Consider the following 17,388-nt stretch of genomic DNA (forward strand, 5'->3'; position numbering starts at 1 on the left):
GATAGATATGGGTCTAGTTTTAATCTTTGGCAGGTTGAAATCCAGTTTTTCCAACACCATTTATTGAACAGGCTGTCTTTTCTCCAATGAGGGCAGTTGGCTCCTTTGTCAAAGATGAGGTGGCTGAGTATGTCTGGAGTTGTTTCTGCATCTTCTAATTATTCCACTGATCTTCAGGTCTGTTTCTTTGCCAGTACCATGCTGTTTTAATCACAGTAGCTTTGTAGTAGAGTTTCAAGTTGGGGATTGTGATACCCCCAGCCATGTCTCTGTTGCCTAGAATTGCCTTTGCTATTCTAGGTTTCTTCTGCTTCCAAATGAATTTTTGGATTGTTTTCTCTAGTTCTGTGAAGTATATTGGAATTTCAATCGGTATTACATTAAATCTATATAGTAGTTTTGGAAGTATGGCCCTTTTCACTATATTGATTCTTCCTACCCAGGAACAAGGGATATCTTTCCATTTTCTTATATCCTCTTTGATCTCCTTCTTCAGAGTGCTGTAGTTTGCAGTGTAGACGTCTTTTGCTACCTTTGTTAGGTTGATTCCTAGATATTTCATTTTTTTAAATGCTATTGTAAAAGGAATTATTTCCTGAATTTCTCTCTCAATGGGTCTGCTATTTGCGTTTAAGAAGGCTATTGCTTTTTGAGTGTTGACCTTATATCCAGCTACTCTACTGAATCTGTCAATTAGGTCTAGAAGACTTTTGACCCAGTTTTTTGGGTCTTCTGTGTAAAGTATCATATCATCAGCAAATAATGACAGTTTAACTTCTTCCTTTCCTATCTTTACTCCTTTTATTTCTTTCTCTTGTCTAATTGCTATGGCTAATGTTTCCAGAACAGTATTGAGCAGGAGTGGTGATAATGGGCATCCTTGTCTTGTTCCTGATTTTAGTGTGAAAGTTTTCAGTTTTTGACCATTTAGTATGATGTTGGCTGTTGGTTTTTCATAGATAGCCTTAATCAGGTTGAGATAAAGACCTTCTATTCCAATTTTCTGTAGGGTTTTTATCATGAATGGGTGCTGGATTTTGTCAAATGCCTTTTCTGCATCTATTGAGATGATCATATGGTTTTTGTCCTTGACTCTGTTAATATAGTGTATTACATTTATTGATTTACGGATGTTGAACTCTTGCATCCCTGGGATAAATCTGACTTGGTCAGGGTGTATGATCTTCTTAATGACACTGTGTATTCTGCTTGCCAGTATCTTGTTGAGGACTTTTGCATCTATGTTCATTAGGGAGATTGGTCTGTAGTTCTCTTTTTGGGTTGTGTCTTTCCCTGGTGGAATCAAAGTAACACTTGCTTCCAGGAAAGAATTTGGAAGCCTTGCTTCCCTTTCAATTTCCTTGATGAGTTTAAAGAGTAATGGTGATAGTTCTTCTTTAAATGTCTTGTAGAATTCAGCAGTGAAGCCATCAGGACCTGGCTTTTCTTTGTTGGTAAATTTTTTATTACATTTTCAGTTTCACTCATTGTTATTGGGGTGTTTAGAATTTCTATATCTTCTTCATTTAACTTTGGCAATTCGTATGTATCTAGGAATCTGTCCATTTCTTCTGAGTTTTCCATTTTATTAGAGTATCGGTTCTCAAAGTAGGTATTGATGATCCTCTGAATTTCTGCTAGATCTGTTGTGGCTTCACCTTTTTCATTCTTAATTGCATGGATTTGAGCCTTTTCTTTCCTTTTTTGGATAAGCTTGGCTAAAGGTTCATCAGTTTTATTTATTCTTTCAGAAAAGCAGCTCTTCGATTCATTGATTTTTTTGTATCGTTCTCTTAGTCTCCATTGCATTGATTTCTGCTCGGATCTTTATAATTTCCTTTCTTGTACGTGCTTTGGGTTTGTTATGCTCTTCTTTTTCTAGGAGCTTGAGGTTCTGCATTAGGTTATTTAACTGAGTTCTCTCTGTTGTCCTAATATGGGCATTCACTGCTATGAATTTCCCGCGTAGAACTGCTTTCATTGTGTCCCACAGATTCCTGTATATTGTACTGGCATTTATCATTTACTTGTAGAAACTGTCTAATTTCTTCTTTAATTTCCTCTGTGATTCATTGGTTGTTCAGGAGAGTGTTATTCAATTTCCACGTGTTTGTGGGTGTTTTGCGGTTTCTTATGTTATTGATCTCTAATTGTATTGCACTATGGTCTGATAATATACAGTGGTTAACTTGAATTCTTTTACATTTACTTAGATTTGCCCTATGAGCTAGCATGTGATCTATTTTGGAGAATTACCCGTGTGCAGCTGAAAAGAATGTGTATTCTGATTTTGTGTTGTGGAACATTCTATAAACATCTATGAAGTCCATTTGTTGAATAGCTTGGTTCAGTTCTAGAATTTCATTGTTAATTTTTTTCCTAGATGATCTGTCTCTTTGTGATAGAGGGGTGTTGAGATCCCCCACTACAATTATGTTATTGTTTATTTGGTTTTTCATGTCCATTAATATTTGTTTTGTATAGTTGGGGGCATTCGTATTTGGTGCATAAATATTTAGGACTGTCATCTCTTCCTGTTGGATTGTTCCCTCCACAAGGATGTAGTGACCATCGTTGTCTCTCTTAATTAGTTTCACCCACTGTTTTCTTGCTTTGAATTTCTGGGACCTCTGGCTTCACCCAGTCTTGGCAGGGGGCCCAGCTTGGCTTCAGATCACAGACTTCTCCCAGCCAGGAGACCTTGGTCAGGTGACTTCCCTGCCCTGGGCTGCAGGTTCCTAACCTGTGACATGAGGATGATGGGCTGTGGGTTCCAGAAGGTCAGCCAGGGACAGCTCTTGGTCCAGTGCCTGACTCGCTGATACGAACCAGGTGCCCAGGAGGGGGGAGGCTGATCTTAGGCACCTGTGCAGGGCCTACCTGTTGAGCATTTGCCACTATCTCCTCTGGTCTGGATTAACCTACCTCGACCCCGACCCCAGTAGCTCTTGATGGGATTGCCTCTGACTACATCCCTCTGACCCTTGGCATGAGCTTGGTCCCGAAACCCATCTTTCCTTAGCATGGATATTCACAGTAAAGGGTCAGCCCACAAAGCACAGGAGCCTGGTCTGATGGATACTCGTGCTGCTGTGGGGCCCAAGAATGCCTCCCCTGCTTTGCAGATTTCCCAGGGATCCTGCAGAATGGAGCTCAGGGTGCAGACCGCCTCTCACCCCCACCCCCTGCGTGTATATGATAAGGGCTTGGACTCCCTGGAAAGTGGAAGTGGAAAGTTGATGTCTGAGAAGCACCCTACCACACAGGAGAGTGCCCAGGAAACAGGAGGCAGGCTGGGCCAGACTGGGAGGCGAGAGCACCTTTGCCAGGTGTGTGGGGTTGGACCAGGACTTGGTCAAAGCAGCAGTTTACTTTGGATCCCTACATTTACTGTCCTGATGGGTTCTAAGAGCCGGAGGAAGTGAACCCTGGGTCAGTTGAGAATCCAGTTCCCCAGGTTCTAAGCTGACTCAGGACAGAGGGCAGAGCAGGGTAGCCATGTCTGTAAAACAGGGCCGCTAGGGCTGAGGATTTAGCTCAGTGGTTCCACCGCCTGCCTCACAAGTGCAAGGTCCGGAGTTCAATCCCCGGTACCCAAAACAAAAAAACAAAAAGAACAGGGCCACTGGCACCTGCCTGGGCTGGGTTTCTTGTTTTGAGACAGGGTCTCAAAACATAGTTCAGGCTGGCCTTGAATTAACTGTGTAGCCCAGGCTAGCCTCAAACTTGCAGCAATCCTCCTGCCTCAGCTTCCCAAGTGCTGGGAGTATAGGCATGTGCCACCATGCCCGGCATTGGGCAGCTGGGTTTCTTTCTTTTTTTTTTTTTGGTAGCAGGGATCAAACTCAGGACCTACGCTTGCGAGGCAGGCGGTGGCACCACTGAGGTAAATTTCTGGCCCCCTGGGCTGGGTTTCTTGAAGATCAGTCTCACAGTTGCTTGCCTGGAGAGTAGTAGCATTCAAAGCCAGGCATATCTAACTCCAGAATCCTTCCTCCTAATTCTGCCACCTCCCCAGCGAGCCGGAGGGGCTCACTAGCCCCTTGCTCCTTGTCCTCTCAGTTTCTGAAGCCCCTGCCAACTGTCTCCTCTGCTTGCTTGGGTGACTTGCCAGTGCCAGCCTCCCCTCCCAGCCCATCTGTGCTCCCAAGCCATCCTCAGGGCTCACTGGCTGGAGACCAGAGACGGCAGCTTGGGGCTCCAGGGTGCTCCTTGAGCACTCCAGTGTCAGGCACCAGCAAGTGCTTTGGCTTCTAGGAACTTCTCATTGCTCACAGTGGGAGGAGGGGCTGGCGTGCCAGCACTGTAAGAGCTACTTCCCTGCATGTGGCCCTGAACTCCTGGCAGAGCCCTGTGCTGCTGGGCTGCCACGTTGGCTCTTCCACCCCGGCTCTTCCACCCCGCAGCCCCTGGCTGGCCGCCTTGGCTGGTTCCCGGGATGGGCCCCTCCCCAGGCGACTACACTCACTCCTCTTCGGGGAAGCACTGGCAGATGTTGTCAATTTAAATTGTTTCCTTATTAGACTCTCACTCTTCTAGCCTGGGCTGGCTTTCATCAGCCAGGAACCTAGATTGCATCACTACAGCCTCTTGCTCCTCCAGGAACCAGCTCATGGGCATGGCCAAGAGGGGCAGGCTGGGCGGCAGGCAGGGACTCCTGTGATGGAGCTTCCTCTGGAGACCTCTTCTTATGTGGGGTGATCAGGGACCAGCTCTCTCGAGAACCCAGAGCACAGCTGGGCTGGAAAGTCCCTGGGTCCCACATGGGAGTCACAGCTGCGCCAGGCACCCTGCTCTCTGTACCAGAGTCACCTGGGTTTGACAGTACTTCTAAGGCCTGTGGCAGTGCTCACCGGGGGTGTGATTTGGCAGTGTCTGGAGACATTGGTTGTCACCCTTGGAGTTGTGCTATAGCAGGTTGAGAAGCCATGTCCTATAGTCCATGGTTCTGGCAGGGCATCTTCAAACTGAAAAGCTGGTGGATGTGCTTATGCTCACTCGAGTCCAGGAACCGCTGTCCTGCTGGGCCTCACTTCCCCACTTTGTGAGATCGGCACCTGTTTCCTGCCAGGCCCGGGCCCCATGCTGAGCACACTGGTAGTGAGCAGGGACTAGTGGGTCCTCACAGCTGGGAATATGATGTGCTGAGGGTGCCACGGGGTCACCTCGGGGCCCTGTACCATAGCCTTGTCATGAGCCGGGCCACCCCACTGGTCCCCAGGACTCCCTTTGCCTGGCTTTCTGCTCCTGTGATGACTGCCACCTGTGTGCACCTTAGCTCCGCCTCGGGAGAGGCCTCATGGGCCCGTTGGTCCCTGGTGGCCTGTGGCCAGGAGTTGGCTCTCACCCACCAGGTGGTGCCCTCCCACTAGGGCACGACCCCTGGTCACCTGCATGGTGGGAACCTGGGGCTGCCCCGGCTCTGGGATCTTGTTGCTTGCTGGGCAGTGACACTGCTGGCCCCGTCAGTGCTAGGGATGTAGCAGGGAGCTGACTTCCAGGAACAATGGAGCACAGACTTTGGGCATTTCCTGCTGGAAGCTCCAAATGTCACCATCTGAGAAGCTGAGGTTAGTGTCTCACTCCAGCCTGGCCTGTCACCTTCATAGCAGCCAGGTCTCTTCAGTAGCCTGCCTTGCTGGGGGAAGGGACACCACTTAGCTCCCTGCTTCTGAGGGTGGCTGTCTCAGGACAGGGTAAAGTGGTGGCTGTGATGGCAGCACCTCAGCAGCATCTAGGTGGTGTGCAGGACTTTGGGTCTGACCCACCCTATGTGTACCTCAGTTCCCTTGTCTGTAAAACCAAGACGAGTGGTGTGCGTCTCACAGGACTGTAGCTGGGATGTGGGCAGAACAGGTGTCTGGCAGGGCGAGTTTGGGCACCAGAACTATTTTGGGACTGATTGACGGTGCACCCAAGGGCAGTGTGTTCTAGAGCAGCCTTGCTGGGAGAGCATGGAGCAAAGTCCCCCTGCCAGCTCCATACTGGCACTGGGGAGGGACAGTGGTGACAGAGACAGAAGATGCAGTCCTCATCTGCATGGGGCCCTGATGGCAGCCAGCTGCTTGCCCAGGTGTCCTGAGGCACAGTGAGGTGAGTGCTAGGAAGAGGTAGCCACACAGATGCTGTTGGCAAAAGGCTTTGCATCCCCTGAGCTGAGCAGTGGAGAAAGGAAACCACAGAATCACCCCCACTCAGCACCATAGAGCCACCCATACAGCCTGTGCAGCGGGCAGTAGAGCCCCCTTTTCCAGGCAAGCTGAGGCTCACGGAGTTGGGACTTCCCCTGTCCCTCGGCAGCCTCACCCCACCCACAGCCCTCTTTCTGCTACCTTGAGAGCCACCCTCTTGCTTCTGGGTCTTCCTGCTCCCTAGGACGTCCTTCTCCCAAATCTTTAGTCCGGCGTCAGCCCTGGAGTCTGGCTCTGACACTGCTGCCCAAGACCAGTCCGCTCCTATTCTGCTTCGGTGTTCTTGTGACTCCAACAGCTAACAGTCATTTCCTTTGTAACGCCCGCCTCCCCTGCTCCACCAGGGGCTCCTCCAGAAGATGAGTGCCCCACACCCCAAGCTGACACCCCCATACATCTGTGGCTGCATCACGGAGGCCCAGCTTTGCACTTGGGTCCTGGTCCCCACACTGCCTGGCCTGCATGCCTGGAATGAGCCAACGGGTCAGGTTGTGGTTGCTGGGCTGGTCTCCCGAGGCCCGGGAGAGCTCAGGGGAGTCCTGAGGACAGCAGTCTGGTGGGGTGCTCTGCTCTATTTCAGGACAGCTCACAAATAGCTGAATCAGGCCTCTGTGATGACCACAGTGGCTGCGGTGGGTGGAGGGCTTGCCCTCTCTCGCTGGATTTGCACGCCTAATTGTATATCTTACAGCTAAAAACGAAACCAGTCTCTGCAATTACCTGTCCCTGGCAGGCAGTGGGGAGCTGAAAGCACACCCTGAAACGGCTCGGAGGGCTGCCCAGCTGCTCCGTCCAGGCAAGCGCTCCGCCCTGCCCTGCCAGCCGGTCATGGGCGCTGCATAGGGCACCCCCACGTGCAAGTGCTTTGCGAAGGCAGGTGTGGACCAGGCCCGGCTCAGGTAGCTGCGGTACAGATTCCTTTTGCTCATAAACAGCTCTACTAACCTCATTCCTTTTCTTCTTTTTCAATTTAAATTTTGATTACAGGAATAACTCTTGGACAAGAAACAAAAAAGTGTCCCTGGCACCCTGCTCCTGCACCATAGTCAGGCCTGGCTGAGGTGTCCCCTTCCCTCTGGCCAGTGTCCCCTCCCTCAGTGTGACTGAGCCACTTGTCCAGGGACCCAGGATGTTCCTGGGCTAAAACAATGCCTTCCTCTGAGCCTTGCTTTTGTTATTTTACTTTTTTTCTCTTTTTGGTGCTGAGGATAGAAGCACACGCTTGGGTTTCTTCATTTTAAGAGACTCTTTTTTTTTTTGGTACCAGGGATCGAACTCGGGACCTTGCACTTGTGAGGCAGGCACTGGAACCACTGAGCTAAATCCCCAGCCCTGGGTTTCTTCATTTTAAAGTTGTGGTTCTGTAGCTCAGTCCTGCAAGGCAAGTGGTCTTATTTTCCTAATAAACATCTTACTGCTAACGTTTCTTTGTTTTAGTTTTCTCGTACTCTTGTCTCTAGGAAAGGTGGCTCGCTGTGCCACTGGTCACCGGGGAGATTGTCGTTGCTGCTACCTGTGGGCCCTTGGCCCCTGGCAGGCCCCATCTGCGCAGTGTGACACGGGCATCTCCAGTTTGCTCTGTGCACGTGGACATTTGCATTTGTCACTTTAAAAAAGTAAACAAAAGTGGGCCCCTTCTGCAGCTCGCTTTTCCTACAGGTGGGAAGGGGCTGTCTTTCCCTACCTCTCTCCCCTTCCTCCTGGCAGTCGCTTTCTCGATGCCATTGGACAGTTCTCTGTAGCACATTTGAGTTGTTCCCATTTTTGCCCCACTGTTACTGCTGCACTGTGGCCCCTCACACTCATGTGAATGCTCATAGTTCTCAAAACCTCCACCTCGTTCCTTTGTAAGTTTGAAGTCAAGACTCTCCAGTCTCTTTTCCATCCACTCTGCTCCTCCTTGTCCCTGCTCCAGCCACACTGGCCTCCTTGCTCCTCTGCACACAGGTGAAGTGTGTTCCTGCCACAGGCCCTTTGCACTTGCTGCTCCTTGTACCTAGACTGCTCTTCTCCAGGTATCTATGTGGCTCCCTGTCACCCTGTTCAGCTCTTTGCTCCAATGTCACCTTCCCATTAAGACCGTCCCTCGGCATCTTTCCTCCATGCCCCCCTTGCCTAGACACTGCCTGCCACCTTCCACAGTTGGTTTTTCTTATACCACTTACCACCCCAGGCTCACCTTTGCTTCTCTCTCCTACCAGCTGCCAGCATATTAGCATCTTGAAGGAAGAACCTTCCTTTGTCTACTGCCTAGTTTCTAGGGCTTCCAGCAGTACCTGACATGTAGTGGGTGCTTCATAAAAGGTTTGAATGAATCAGGGCCCTGAGATTTCCTCAAACCTGACCTGACCACTTGCCCACTCTGGGGCTCACAGCTCTCTGCTTGGCACTTGGCGTCCTTAATCTTTGTTATTGTTGCTGTTGTTTGAGACAAAGTCTCGCTTTGTAGCTCAAGCTGATCCTCCTGCCTTGGCCTCCCTATCTTGCTTTTATTATGAGCACCCCTCACCCCATCTTATTGCCCCTGCCCTGTGCTTGGGACCCCTTCTACCCATCTGAGGGTGCCCAGCCTCCCCCCTCCAGGGCCCTGGGTCTGATGAGGGACCTCGCAGTCCTGGAGGCAGCTGTGGCAGCCAGCCCATGACACAGAGCCTGGACACAGAAGAGCCTGGGGCCGTGGCGGCTCTGCTGCCCACAGCTCTGGGACTTGGGTGAGCTGTGCAGCATTTCTGAGCCTCCAGGAACACAGCCACCTGCTGTGTTGTAGAGTGAGGGCACGTTGGTCCCCCAGGAAGCGTGTGGTGTTGATTTCACCCCCTGTGGTCCCCTGGTATGGGCTGGGCCGGGCTGCCAGGCTTTTCCTGTGGGAGTGGTGACATCTGATAGGGATTGTGTAGAGCGCTGTGCAAATAGGAGGGAGGCCCCGTGCCAATCCCGTGATCCCAGGCCCTGCCCTGCCCCGCTCACCTTCCTGCAGGAGGAGGAACACGCCTGTCACCTGAGTCAGGAGAGCTCCACGTGGCTTTCTCCATCCTGGCCTGGCAGGACCACAGGAACCACAGATGGGCCTCAGGCTTCCTGGCGGGCCGTTCCCATGGCAGGCTCTCAAAAGGGAAGGGAGAGAGTGATTGGGTTCGCCACCAGCTTTTCTTCACAGGGGCTAACCCTCCTTCCTCAGGAGGGGTGTCCAGCACGCTCCAACCACAGACTCCCCACCCTGCTGTCTTCAGGGGCTGCCGGACCCCAGGCGGGGGTGGGGGTTGGGGCGTAGGGTGGAAGGCCCTGCTCCCCAGCCTGCCCCTGGCAAGCTTGGCCTGTGCCTGCTGGGAGGGCTCTGTTCTCTGCCCTTCCCCCACTGGTGCATGCCTGCTCTCTGCCCCTGCCTAAGCTGCAGTCTGCAGGGACCAGACCGCTGCTGCCAGACCGCTGAGACTCCTGGTAGCAGGATCCAGCCACCTGCCCCGCACTGACCTCGGCCCTGTCTGCTGCCCTCTTCAGCCCCTGGGCCTCATGCCGTTTGGCCATTTGCTGAGTTGTCACCACCTCAGAGCCTTGGCACTTGGTGTTCACTCTGTCCTCACTCCACTCCAAGCCTCGCTCAGGTGTCACTGCCCGAAGGGCCATTGCCAGCCGTCCTCCTGAAACAGCAGCCCCTGCCTTCCCATCTGCCTGGCACCCGCCTTCCCTGCCGTGTTCTCCGTGTTTCTACTTATCTGACCCACTGTGTGTGTTCTTAGGGGGAGACGTTTGTTGAGATGTAATTCGTAAACCGTGTAATTCATGAGTTTAAAATGTGTGATCCAGAGAGTGGTTTTTATCATTTGTTTTGGTGGTGATGGGATGGAACCCAGGGCCTCACTATGCTAGGCAAGCGCTGTCCTGCTCAGCTGCACCCCAGCCTGCCCAGGGTGGTGCAGTCGTTTGCAGAACGTTTCCCTCATCCCACCAAGAGAATCATACCCAGTGGCCATCACTTTCCTCCAGCGTCCTCATCCTGTGGCAGCCACCAGTGTACTTTGTCTCTGTAGATTTCCCTGCTGTGAATGAAGCAGACGGTACGTTGTCCTTTGTGTCCACCTTCCTTTGCTTAGCCCCTGGCATTAATGTTTTGAAGGTTGACCCACATTGTAGCGTGTGCATGTCCTGTATTGCCTTTTTATTCCATCTTGTGAAGAGACCACCAGGCATCATCCATTCCCCAGTTGGTTGACATTTGGGTTACTTTTACTTTTTTATAACTGTACTAGGGATTGGACTCAGAAGAGCTCTCTCTACCACTAAGCTACATCCCCAACCCTTTTTATCTTTTTTAGAGAGACAGGGTCTTATAAAGTTGGCCTGGTGAGACTTGAACTTGTGATCCCCCTGCCTCAACCTCCTTCAGTGCTGGGGTTACAGGCACAAGCAGTGTCCAGCTTGGCTTTTGCTCTTTGGCTGCTGTGGGTAGGATAATGCTGCTGTGTGTTTAAGTTCAAGTTCTTGTGTGGACGTAGGTTTCGTTCCTGTTGGGTGTGTGCCTAGGGGTAGAATAGCCGGGTCATGTGTGGTAACTGTGTAAACTTTGGGGTGGGGTGGTCTCGGAGATGCAGCAGGTCCCTGCTGGCCCCATGGATCCCCCTGCCAAACTTTGCTGGGCTCTGTGTTCAGGCACCGCCTGACTCGGACCCGGCCTGGCGGCTGTCCCGTGTTCCGCAGGTGACCCAGAGCTCGCTTCCTCAGCTGCCCGCCTGGCCGCCAGGTTAGGTGAGATGAGCTGAGATGCCGTCTCTCCGCCCTGGCCTTCTGAGCACCACCTGTGCCGCCTCTGTCCCCAGCCCTTGCCAAGCCCCTGCAGCAGCCAAGAGAGGCACCCACGTCCTCCCTGGCATGCGGTGCTGGGTTCGTTAGCGTGGCTGGGCCCCAAGCCCTCCTTTAATGTCAGGAAGGCCAAGGGCCCCGAGCTGGTGCCAGGCTGCTTGGGTTCAGTCCCTGTTCTGCCCTTGCCAGGAGCCCACCTGAGGGGGGTGGCAGAGCCCCCAGAGCTCCCAGTGTCTCTGAGGAATGGGTGACAGTAACAGCAGCCCAGACACCGGCTGGAAGGCTTTGGCACGGGTACAGCCACCTATCTGGCACTCCGACTGAGCTCATGGGAACTGGCACATGGCAATTGATCTCACAGCAGCCGTTAGGGTTGTTGTAGTCATTGCCGCGGATGGCAGAGCCAGCCTGAGGACCTGTCTTGTACTGCTTCACTACCTAGTACATGGTGTTTTATGTGTTTACAAGGGTTACACAAGCACGTTCTTGTAAAAATACAGTCACTTTGTGATATAGAGTGAAACATGAGAGCTGCCTCCTGTCCCACTGGCAGCAGGGCCACTAGGGATTGGCCACGTGCCTGCCTGCCCCCTACTCACCTGCCCGGCCGTCTGCAGGGAGGAGGTTCAGGAGAACTGTGTGCGCTGGCGGAAGAGGTTCACCTTCATATGTAAGATGAGTGCCAACCCAGCCACGGGCCTACTGGACCCCTGCATTTTCCGCGTGTCTGTGCGCAAGGTGAGGCCGGGCTCCTGGAACTGGGCCAGGGGTGCTGTGAGCCTGGGGCTGAGGGTGGGGGTGGGGCTGATGGTCTGGGGGCTTTAGGACCTTCCCCTGACTTGTTCCCTCCCGGGGAAAATGTGGGAAGCTGCTCTGCTCTTTATCGTGTCCCCCGTGCTGGTGCTCAGAGCTCAGAGTTGGGGGGACCTGGGGAGACTCACAAGGAGTGTGGAGCTCCCCAGTGATCCTGCTGCTTGTGTTTCCCTCCCTGTGCAGGAGCTGAAAGGCGGAAAGGCTTATTCTAAGGTAAGAGGAACTGTGGGAAGGGCAGTGGGGGTGCGGGGGGGGCAGGACTTCAGCCTCTCTCCAGCCCAAACAGGAGACGCCGAGCCCTCCATAAGGTGGATTATTTGGTGGACTATTTTGATTGTGAGTCTTGGCACTTGATGTAACAGCAGCATTTCCTCATTGCAGTACAGTGGTGTAAAGGTTCACAGTGAAAAGGCGCTGTCAGTCCTCCTCCTCTCTTCCTCCTCCCAGGGCTGCACTGTCAGTGTTGGTTAGGATCTTTCCAGACCTTTTTGGGTCATGCTAGGGCTTGAACCCAGGACCCCTCACATACCAGGCAGGTGCTCTGCCCCTGAGCCACACCCTCAGCCCCAGACCTTTTAAGGAAAAAGAAAAGTTGTCTCCATGTACAGCAGTGAATGAAAAGCCTGCTGCGAGTGATGTGCTCGTGTGCCTGCACGCACTGTGGTTCCTGAAACACGCGATGCACGCACTCTGCAGCTGGGCCTTTTGCCTGCCCGGGATATCATGTCATCACAGATTTCTCTGTGCTTTCATGGGAGCAGCATCCCATTGCATGGTGGTGACAGCTGACTTCCACAGTCCCTGCTGTTGGACATCTGTGTTGGTGCCAGGTTTTCGCAGCCCGGCTCAGCCCTGACCAGTGAGGCCTTTACTGTGGGAAGAGCAGGAGAAGAGAGCGCTACCCTCTCTCTGAGCCTCTCTCTGGGGGACCCTTACTCCCCCCGCCCCACACTCCTGAAGGCGCCCAGCAGCAGCCCCTTCTGGAAGGCCTGAGGAAAGTGCTGTGGACACTCAGCCCTCCCTGCAGACCGCAGCAAACCCTACAGAGTGTGAGGCTAGCGCGGAGCTCCGTGTAGAGAGCTTGCCTAGCGTGCACGAGGCCCCAGGCTCCACAGCACAGCTCCCCCACCAAAAAACTGAACGGAAGCAGAGGGCAGGGTGGCTACAGCCTGCTGGGGAGGGAGGGCCTGGCAGAGTAGAAATTTCTCTTGTATCATGTGGGTGAGGATGGCCACCCAGCTAGGGAAGAAGCTACCAGCACACTGCCTGGACCATCGGGCAGGTGCTGATCAGGCAGCCGGTATGATGTGTCGCCCCTTGCGATGGCACCTCAGCTTTCCACCCTATTACACAGGGAGAAAACTGATGCCCAGGGAGGTGTCAGGTCCCGGCACTGATCAACCTAATTTGCATGCTGTGTGCAGGTCAAGCTCTGTGTGCTTGATCAAGTCCCTTCCCCTCCCTGAACTCACTCCTCATCTGTAAAACCAAGTGCAAGTGCCAGCAAGACTCCCTCCGCCCTCCCTCATCTCATCCTCGGTCTGTACAGGAGGGTCCCTCCGAGTCATGCAGGCTGGGACCCAAACCCAGCTCCTTGAATCTGGAGTCTGTGCCCCTAAACCCTACAGTAGAGACTTGTGTGCAGCTGGCGCTTAGTAAATAGCCATGATGGCTTTGGCTGTCTCTGAAGTCCCCAAACCTGTCCCCACCTCATCCTTAGTTTCCCCTCCAGTGAGGCAGGCGAGACCTCCTTCCAGCCCATGCCCTGCAGCCAAGGAGCAACCCGAGTCCTCAGGACCTGGCCAGACCCCACGCTCTGCCCACCAGCCTCTCGCTCCTGCCCCCACCAGGGGACTCTGCTGGGGATCCTGCTCACTCTGCAGGGTCTCCTCCCTTCCTAGCCCCCCATGTCCCATCAGCCCACCCTGCCACCACATTCCCACGGGCCTTCCCTCCTCCCCTGCCTGGTCTCCTGGCAGCTCCTGACAGCACAGCCTTGTTTCCCAGGGAACAGTGCATCTGTGTTGCAGACAACAATGCCCTTTCATCTCAGGCGCACTGGCCTGGTGCACACTGGGACGGAGCACAAAGGATGCTTTGTGTTCCTCAGGGATGCAAGCTCTCGCTTTGCCACGTCCATGCTGGCAACCCAGAGCCCCATCCTTGGGACCCGCTTATGCAACAGCCGGTTGGGGGCCACAGGGCGGTCCCAGGGGCTCTGATTACTCTCCTCGCCACCCCAGCCCAGTTAACCCTGTGGCATCTGCTGGCCCTGCAGCCTCCCAACAAGCCTCTTGCCTCCACAGCTGGGCTTTACCGACCTGAACCTGGCCGAGTTTGCAGGCTCGGGCTCCACAGTGCGCTGCTGCCTGCTGGAGGGGTATGACACGAAGAACACCAGGCAGGACAACTCCATCCTCAAGGTACCGGCACCCTGCTGCCTCTCCCACCACCACCCCCATTAGAACCCTCATCAGAATCCCCCAGAGGGTTGCTAAAAATACAGCTTCCCACCTGGCCAGGCAGCAGGAGCCACTGGGATCAGGCTGGTTCCCCATGCGAGCTTGAGGGTAGGCCACTGCAGTCTGTAAGGGTTTAGCGAACCCCTCAGTATGATCAGCCTGTGCTGAGTTCTTGTGTCTCCTGCCTCATGACCATGACCATGACAGCTGCCCCAAGTGTGCCCCGGGTTACACAGAAGGGCGCTCAGAAGTTCATTTATTCGTCCAGGGTGTGGTCAGACTGGCACTTGACCCCCTGCCATTGGACTCCACAGACCAGCTTCACCACTGCCCTGTGTGACCACCTGGCTCCTGGAGGGTGTTGGTCGAAGAACTGGTGTCCTGGGCTCATGTGCATGGTCTGACGCCCAGGGGATGCCCCCCACTGGCTACATACAGGTTGCTGGTGGCTGGCACAGCTTCCCTGGCTGGACAGCTTCTCTGTGGCCTCTCAGGACCAGAGATGTCTGGGCATCCCCCCCCCCCCCCCGCATGGCTGTCTGCACGTTTCCATCTGGCTTGTGTCCTGATAGCACTTCCAAGCTCTAGCTTGGGGTAGCCAGCTGGCTCAGTGTGGAGCTGGGCATGAGGTGCTGGGTACAGGCTGAGTGCTCAGCCAGGCCTTTCAGTCCCCCACACCCTCGGCCAGGGCAGATGGAGGGGTCTGGGAGTCAGATGGCCTTGCGTTCAGGCGACTGTGGCATATCCTGCCCACAGGGTTGTGGTCCATCACTTCCCCTCTCTGAGTCTTGGTTCCCTCATCTGTAACCTGGGGCTGTCACCCACTTTGTAGGCTGCTGTTGTGGCCAAGTGAAATAATCCATAAAACCCTCAGCCCAGTGGTTGCCACTTAGGTCAGGGGTTCTGGGACCTGAGCACCCCTTTCCCACCTGTCACTCCATCTCATCCCAGATTTTGGGACCCAGACTTTGCCATGTTTGGGCCATTGCCAAAGTCTTTGCCCAAGTGGATGCTGAATTCCTAATTGGCTCCATGTTTCACTGTAGTCCTCAAACTCCCCATGGAGGTCCTTGTGTACCCCCACCCCCAGGTGGGGCTCCTTGAGCTCCCACTTCCTGCCGGGGTAGGCGCTGTGCCCCAGGCCCAGTTGGGCCCTGCCACAGAGGAGCTTGGACTGTAGTAAAAGTAGCAAAGTAGCAGGTGCTGACTTGGTGGGCTCTTTGCTCGCTGGCCAGCCACATCTCACTGCTGGCCACCCACCACTCCACCAGGCAGGCCTGGGGCTCCCTTTCTCCTCTGCACAGGAAATGGGCTCCAAGAGTCAGGTGGCTGTGCGCCCAGGCAGGAAGGGGCAGGTAGGGCCTGGAGTCCCTCTAGGGCTGGAGCCAGGAGACTGTAGGCAGCTGTGCCTGGGCTGAGTCTCCCTCTTCCCCAGGTCACCATTGGAATGTTCCTGCTCTCTGGAGACCCCTGCTTCAAGACGTGAGTGCCAGCCAGGACACCTGGGGCGTTGGGAGCTCGGTCCTGGGTGTGGTGGTTGGGGAACAGGGACTCTTCCTTCCTCCAGGCTATCCCTGTCTGTATCCAATTCTGAGATGGGACACCCCAGTCACACTCCTCCCTGCTCCCCAGGCCAGCATCCACTGCCAAGTCCATCTCCATCCCCGGCCAGGATGCCTCTCTGCAGCTGACGTGTAAAGGCGGTGGGACCAGCAGTGGCGGCGGCAGCGGCACCAACTCTCTCACAGGCTCTCGGCCTCCCAAGGCCCGGCCCACCGTCCTGGGCTCAGGTACCGTTGCCCACCTGCCTACCCCTCCCCGGCCAGTGACCACCCTTTGACCGAAGCAGCATCCTGGGCAGGTGCTTAGGAGGGGAGGCTGCTGGCTGGCAGTGTGTGCTTCTGTTCAGGCCCCCGTTGCCCCGGGTCCCAACAGTCGCCCTTTGCACACAGAGGAGACCCTCTAGGCGGACGGGAGAAACCACAGGCCCAGAGAGGATCTGTGGACGCCAGGGAGGGCTGCTCCAAACTGCAGCCTGGTCCCTCCCAGCTGCTGTGAGTGGCCATTGTGCCTCTGCAGTGTGTGTCCTCTGGGAAGTGCAATTGTCCTAGTAACTACACCATAGTTTACTGCAGGGACTAGCTGAGCTCATTAAATACATTTACAGCCTGCCTGGGCTGGCTTTGATCACATTCTTATCACATTCCTGTTGGTGCCGAAGTTGTTATGGAAACAGCATTGAAGTTGTTATGGCAACAGCATTCGCGCTACCCTCTGGGAAGCAGCCCAGATCTCCAGAGGCAACAGTGCGGGCCTTTAGGAGGGGTGGTGCTGCCCATGGAGGAGGCCCTGGCCTGGCCCCGACTTGTTCGTATTCGCTGTCCCTCCTTTGAGATCTGTCATTGTGCAGGGTGCAGCTTGCAGCAAGGCTCCAGAGGTGTGAGCCTCTGGCCCCAGCCACCCCTAGGGTGGGCTCAGCTGGGAAGCAGGCCCCAAGCTAATCTGTGAGCCAAGCACCTGCTCCTGTCAGATCAGTGCCTGGAGAGTAATTAGCGCTGCCCTCTGGGCTACTTGTAATCCCAACCCTTGGGAGGCTCTGGCAGGGGCGTGGCCACCAGTTAGTAAATTCAGCCTGAATTACATAGGGAGACTCTGTTATAAAAGAAAAATCAAGCAATTAGAGAGGGCGCAGGCCTGCCCCCAGAGCCTGAGAGCTGTGAAGGACCTCTGGCCTCCGGGCTGGCCTTCCTGGGCCAGTCTTTCCTGTACACCCAGCCAGGCAAGGCTGGGAGCAGAAAGCTGGGGTTTTTGCCCGCTGCACTTGGAGCGTCCCAGCCGTGCTGCTCTCTCCAGCCTCAGGGAAGAGAGATCTGGGGACCAGGCAGTGCCTCTCCTGGGCAGGACGGGATGTGAGGCCCACTGGCCCCGCCATCTGCAGCGGGCCTGTTGGAGGTTTGAAGGTTGGGGGATGCTTTTTTGCTGGAGATAGGATGGATGAGTCCTGCCTTCCCTCTTGTGTTGAGGGGGAGCCTAGGCCCCACCTAGGACATGGTTCCCTGATGTCTCCTACTTGGGGGGGGGGTGCCTGGAAGCTTGGCCCTTGGGGCCTGGTCTGCTCACCTCCT

The 17,388-nt window shown here is 54.4% G+C and overlaps 1 protein-coding gene across 1 annotated transcript in view; it reads left to right on the forward strand.

The window, feature by feature from the left end:
• The window catches only part of Eeig1 (estrogen-induced osteoclastogenesis regulator 1), a 34,870-nt gene that overhangs the window by 12,163 nt on the left and 5,319 nt on the right, over nucleotides 1–17,388 (forward strand). The window contains exons 2-6 of the mRNA XM_004849282.3: nucleotides 11,606–11,726; nucleotides 11,985–12,014; nucleotides 14,108–14,224; nucleotides 15,699–15,745; nucleotides 15,896–16,053. Coding sequence (XP_004849339.2) covers nucleotides 11,606–11,726; nucleotides 11,985–12,014; nucleotides 14,108–14,224; nucleotides 15,699–15,745; nucleotides 15,896–16,053 — 473 coding nt within the window. The remainder of the gene's footprint in view (nucleotides 1–11,605; nucleotides 11,727–11,984; nucleotides 12,015–14,107; nucleotides 14,225–15,698; nucleotides 15,746–15,895; nucleotides 16,054–17,388) is intronic.

This window comes from Heterocephalus glaber, unplaced genomic scaffold (assembly GCF_053883595.1).
Source record: "Heterocephalus glaber isolate CG9 unplaced genomic scaffold, H.glaber_assembly_v1.0 deba00001479, whole genome shotgun sequence".
Taxonomy (NCBI): Eukaryota; Metazoa; Chordata; class Mammalia; order Rodentia; family Bathyergidae; genus Heterocephalus; species Heterocephalus glaber.